This window comes from Manis pentadactyla, chromosome 7 (assembly GCF_030020395.1).
Source record: "Manis pentadactyla isolate mManPen7 chromosome 7, mManPen7.hap1, whole genome shotgun sequence".
Classification (NCBI taxonomy): Eukaryota; Metazoa; Chordata; class Mammalia; order Pholidota; family Manidae; genus Manis; species Manis pentadactyla.
Window position 1 is genome coordinate 77389809 of NC_080025.1, and position 5650 is coordinate 77395458.

Genomic DNA, 5650 nt, shown 5'->3' on the forward strand with positions numbered 1-5650 from the left:
AATCATTTGGTGGACAGCTTTGGAGTTGGAGATGAGGGTTGGAAACCCAAATTTTTACACTGTGAAAAAACAAAAAAATAGGGAAAAGGAGGAGCTTTGGGTACTTAAGATTATGCTGACTATACTGACCTCTCCCCACAAACCTACTAGCAGGTATTTAGAGTCAAATGCTTAGGTTAATCATATTAGTGAAGATTATAAAGAAGCTTTAAAATCCCAGGTCTAGTATGCAGTGCTAGAATTGTTCAGAGAGCATTCATGAGAAATCGATTACCAGAAGAAGTTAAAACAAATAAACCAACAGTACACTTAGTAAGCAAGAACTGAGGGAGGGTTGGCCATCACTGACTTAAAGCAAGCCCCGCAAATAAGGTGTGTGAACTAACTTTCTACCCTCTCAGCAGGCAAAAGATGCCAGTGATCAATATTGAGGACCTGACAGAGAAGGACAAACTGAAGATGGAAGTTGACCAGCTCAAGAAGGAAGTGACACTGGAAAGAATGCTGGTAAGCTGCTTTTCTTCTCTGAGTTTCATTTTTAACTAGAGATACAGTAGGCCTACCAGGTTAGGAACCACTGAAGGAGAGCAGAATCAGGCTTCTGGCATAAGGATTATTTTAGGCAGAGTATTTTTACGAAACAACAGACACAGGAGAAGCTCTGAAAATCGAATAGAGGTTATCCTTTTGTAAGCATCATTTACATTTATAAAGGAAATCTCTATTTGTGAGACTGTCTCCCTCTCTGTTCGAGGGAGAGAAGGCTGACTGTAAATCTCTAGAAACTCTTTCCCATAGAGAAGGCACCAGCTTAAAGCTGCTTAACCACCTGACCCTTGTTTGCTGCGTCCTCCTGGTCACCTCCCATCCCTGGCCTTTCCCAGTCCAGACATCCTCCTTTGCCTTTGCTGGGGAAGGTGTTTAAGGCAGAGGGCCTGGGCCATCTCAGGGATTCCTGGGCTTTCCCGACTCTCCCGAGGAGATGGGAGCTCTACGTGTTATTCAACTTCTATTGGTTTTTCTCCTGTTAATCTGCTTTTTTTTTACAGGGAGCTCTCAGCCAAGACCCTAGAAGGGTAGATGGAAAATTATTTTTCCTCCCCTCACATGCTTCACTGCACAGGTTTAATGTAGTTGAAAATAAATTGTTCAGGTAAAAAATTTATCAAGGATTAAGTAAATGAATAATCACAATTATGTCTCGATTTAGGCTCTATATCAAAGATTTGACAAACTGCTTTCCATGGGCCTAATCTCACTCTTAGTCTGGTTTTGTATGACCGTTAACCTAAAAATGTTTTTACATTTTTAGTAAACTGTTAAAAAAAACCAAAATGAATATTATGAAACAGAGACCATATTTTAGCTAAGCAATAAAATGAAGCAGTGCATATAAGCATTTTGTTTTTACTTTTCTAAATAGATAAGCTTCTCTTTGATTGATGCAATATTTTGGTACTGTTCAAATACTTTTAGCCAAGACCTCATCCCCTCTAGCACTGCCATGGCCAGTAATGAATGAGAACATTCTATTCCTTCTTTGCAATAAAAATGAGTTCAAGCACAAGAACTCACTGGTTCCTCCTAAAAACATCTGACAGACCTTGGAATGGTTACCAAGAGGTCTCTGCCATTAGGAGGAGGAGAAATGGCAAAGGAATAAAAGTTTCCACCAAACAAACCATGACCGAAGGTTGGAAAATGTAGGTAATGATTTTAGATCTCTTCATTTTACGTACCATTAGAACAAAAACTCCTCCACAAGTGATAAGAGTAACATTTTATATTTTTTTTAAAACTAATTTTATCAGGCCAAAGCAAAAAAAAAGTTTGTATTATCTTCATACTTATATCAAAACTCTTACTCCCAATAAAAATAGGAATTTTGGCCTCATACATGTTTATAATTGCCTCAAACTTCCCTGTTGCCCTTCCTGTACAGGTCAAACATGTTTTGCTGTAAAGATAAAATTAGATCTGTAAAACAGAAGAAAAGTTTGGGATGCAAATAAAGGCTAAAATCCTTAATTTGGGGAAAATGAAATAATTTTTTAGAGTAAGGGAAAGTTACTTTTTCTTCTTTACTTGAAATATCCAAAAGCTTTTTTATTATTTATGTTCAGGATTGTTGTCTCACAGGCAGTTGGGTTGTCACCATAGTTACGATTCATGAGTGGCAAGTTTATCTGGGAATTTTTATTTTGGGTAATTATCATATACATCAACATCTGTCAGGTTTGGGGTTCCTTTTCCTTATTAGTCAATCTCTCCTAACTCTTGGAAGTCAAACTAATTTAATATCAGGCTGCCAAAACTACACACCCACATGCACATACACGCACTGAGAACTTCTAGGTCTTCAGCCCATTGCCCTGCCACAGGGTGGCATAGCGTAGTGTCATTACAGTATGGCTTAGTGGACAGACTGGAGCGAAACCCCGGATTCAGATTCTGACTCTACACCTTTCGCCCTGTGTAACACTCAACTAAATTATCTCACTTACCTGTGCATGTTTCTTCTATAAAATAGGTATAGTGACATCTATTTCAGAGGGCAGTTGGGAGGAATAAATGGGATAATACCTACAAAGTCCTGAGAACAGCGCTTAGCACATAGCAAGTACTTTCTACTAGTATTATTTTTCTTAATTATTATTAATGTCTATGAATCAGAATGGTTTGTTGATGAGAAAAATCAGTTATATCACCTTGAAATAAAGACAGTGTTTTCTTTGAGCCCAAACTGCAGACTAGCCCAGGAGACACAGCTTCTACTATTTTAAGTGTGTCTGGAAAGGAATACAGTCATATGAAGTCTTTATATCCTTGAGGAGACAGGCAAGAAGGACAGAATTTCAAAGGGGTGCATTTCATTTGTGTAAGGTACACAGTGCACACAATAGTTGGTGACGGTGGGGGTGGACATATATCCTGGCAACGAAAGGAAACAAGAGGAACAGCACACATTCTTGCTTATCTTTTAGCAGTAATCCAGATACCAATTGTTTATCTTTTAACTTAATTAACAGATGGTAGGATCAAGTTAGAGTTAGTTTTCATGGGCAGCCATTCTGAGACTCCCAGAATTAATAATTCTTTCAAAACTTAGGCCTTAGACAATTTTGGTGGCCTGTGGTATGGTGGTCAGCTTTTCTTTAGGTCACACGTTCATAACATGCCTCTCTCTGTTTTGCTGTGAAGGCACTAGTGTTGTCAGAGTAAGACAACTCTTTGCATCCAGTTTCTAAAGCTGACAGGTTAGCTACGACTGTAGATCAATGTAATGGGCAGGGCAAAGACTGACTTTAGTAAACTAAAGTCAGTCTTTACAGGAAGAGCTAAAAATAACTGCCATTTGACTAAGCATCTATTGTATGCCAGGCACTTAATACAACGAGTCTTGGTCCTCTTAATTCATAGATGAAATAAGTAATTCTTACATGAACTTACATTAACTAAGCACAAATTCAGCTAAGCACACAAAGCCAAAATTCAAATTGGGGGCAGCCTGAATCCAATGTCTGTACTTTCCACCATGCTGGGTAATCCTCTGTAAACTGCATATACTTATAATAAGTCTCACTGAAATAATTTTTGAACACCAACACTCACATAGGATTTTTGGTAATTTATTGCTCCTCATATCTCAGATCCTAACCAGACATTGTCAAAACCAACCCCTCATTGACTCCTGAATTAGAATAGCAATGTAAACATCTGTTCCTTGATATCTGGTTGGGGCCAAAAGAGCTGGTGTTTGGGGGAGTGGGAAAAAAAGTGAATCTAAATCTCAATTTTGAATTTTGAGGAAACAAAGTGAATCTACATATTTAGTAGCCACATGGCCAAAGCTGTGCCCCAGTGAGAGATGATTGTTGTAATGTGCAGATAATGGGTTAGCAGAGTTCTAAAATAATCTTGAGTCTTATGTCTAATGTTGCTTAGAATTTGCATATAAAACTGGCATGAAGATTTTATTAAAAATAAATTAGATAACTTATGTAATTGCCACTTAATTGACTGCTAAAATTGAATTTGTTTTGTTAATATTGTGAATGATACATATGTAGAAAGGACGCAAGTTGAAAGTTAAAGGAAATGGATAATTTGATCTCATGTGTGTATATGCAGTGTATACACATGCACTCTCACACACACACACGCTTGTATTTTCATACTATGGAACACTGCCACTCTCTGGAAGGTGTGTTAAATGGTACATAACAGGCTTTGGCTGAGCCTGTTAAACTACTAAAGCCTGATTTTTCACAAAATCATTATTATAATGGTGCAGATAAGTAAGGAGCAAACTCATAAATGAAATGAATGATTCAGTTCAGCAAATATTTATTTACTGAGCACCAAATAAATGCAAACTCTGTTCTAGATGCCTAGGATACATATGAACAAATCAGCCCAAGGGCCCTTGGAGTTTGCCTTCCAGTGCACTGTCATGATCAATCATTGTAGATGAGTTTAAAAGAAAATTACCTGTGTATGCTTCTGAGAATCCAGGAGTGATGATAAGCCCAGATTTTAATGATTACTCATTCCCTTCCACTTTTCCAGGTCACATTCTTGGAACGAGGAAAAAGATTTAATCAGTGTTCACACTGGCAGCATTCTTGACTTGTGTTGCCAGCTGTGTTCTGATCCCTGGATCTTGTCCCCTTGAAGGAATCTGGAAGTAGTGTGCTGGGAGGGATGTTAGCTGGAGTGTGGCCAGCTATTTAACCTTTGCCTGGAAAAGTCCCGGAGTATAGGGGAGGGGGCAGCTAATTCTTCTTCTCTCCTAGAAAGTACATATGCATTGGTAGGATGCAGAATCATACTAAAAAGATAAAACACAAAAAACGCTTCTTATAGTAAATATATTCTTGGATTCTGCAGTGTTTTGTATCAAACCAAATAAGTCATTTCTTTCTCCTTTTTTTTAAGGTTTCCAAATGTTGTGAAGAAGTAAGGGATTATGTTGAAGAAAGATCTGGGGAGGACCCACTCGTAAAGGGTATCCCAGAGGACCAAAATCCCTTTAAGGAGCTCAAAGGAGGCTGTGTGATTTCATAAGAAAAAAAAAAATCCATGGAATATCTTGAGCTTTAATGGCAATATCAATTTTTGGTAATAATATATAATAATGCTATCAAGCATGTATATTAATTTTTAAGTTTATAAACTTTTAATAAAAATTGGGATGTGATAATGCTTAAGTCTATGTTTTTCTTAAAGAATCTACTACAGCATTTAGCACATAACTGACAATAAATATTAATTGACCCTTCTCTTTAACAATAGTTACTATGTTTATGAATGAGTTACTATTGCTTTACTTGCCAGCACACAGTTAATGTTTTATGTTTCTTTACTTCCCTTTCAACATTCATAATATTCCACCCAGAAATTTCATGGCTAGATTTTTCCCAATGTTTCTCTTGCTTACAGAACTAAGAAGTCTGTTCTTTGGATTCACTGAAGGTCTGTTTTGACAGAATGTGTGAAGATTTGTGTTGTTGATGTTTTGTTTTGTGTTTCCCTTTCTCTCTCAACCCCCAGCCAGCAGTGATGGTTTTAACATAACTTCTTCCTACACTCTTACCAATAGTACTTGTCACCAATGATGTGATTTTTTTCCCCAGAATGCCAACTGAAC

General features: G+C 37.4%; 1 protein-coding gene across 2 annotated transcripts; it reads left to right on the forward strand.

The window, feature by feature from the left end:
* Positions 1-227: 227 nt before the first annotated feature.
* Positions 228-5205, forward strand: GNGT1 (G protein subunit gamma transducin 1). 2 transcript variants are annotated; one of them, XM_036894557.2, is made up of 3 exons: positions 228-312; positions 405-507; positions 4939-5205. In XM_036894557.2, exons 2-3 carry the CDS (start codon positions 412-414, stop codon positions 5065-5067), a joined length of 225 nt encoding a protein of 74 aa, XP_036750452.1. In that variant the 5' UTR covers positions 228-312; positions 405-411; the 3' UTR covers positions 5068-5205. The 2 variants fall into 2 exon arrangements, with proteins under 2 accessions (XP_036750452.1, XP_036750453.1); XM_036894558.2 differs by having other exon boundaries at positions 230-312; positions 402-507.
* Positions 5206-5650: the final 445 nt, after the last annotated feature.

Coding starts and splice junctions, on each gene's coding strand:
- GNGT1 (XM_036894557.2), top strand. CDS start 412: ATGCCAGTGATCAATATTGAGGACCTGACAGAGAAGGACAAACTGAAG. Junction 508..4,938: donor TGACACTGGAAAGAATGCTG/GTAAGCTGCTTT, acceptor CTTTTTTTTAAG/GTTTCCAAATGTTGTGAAGA.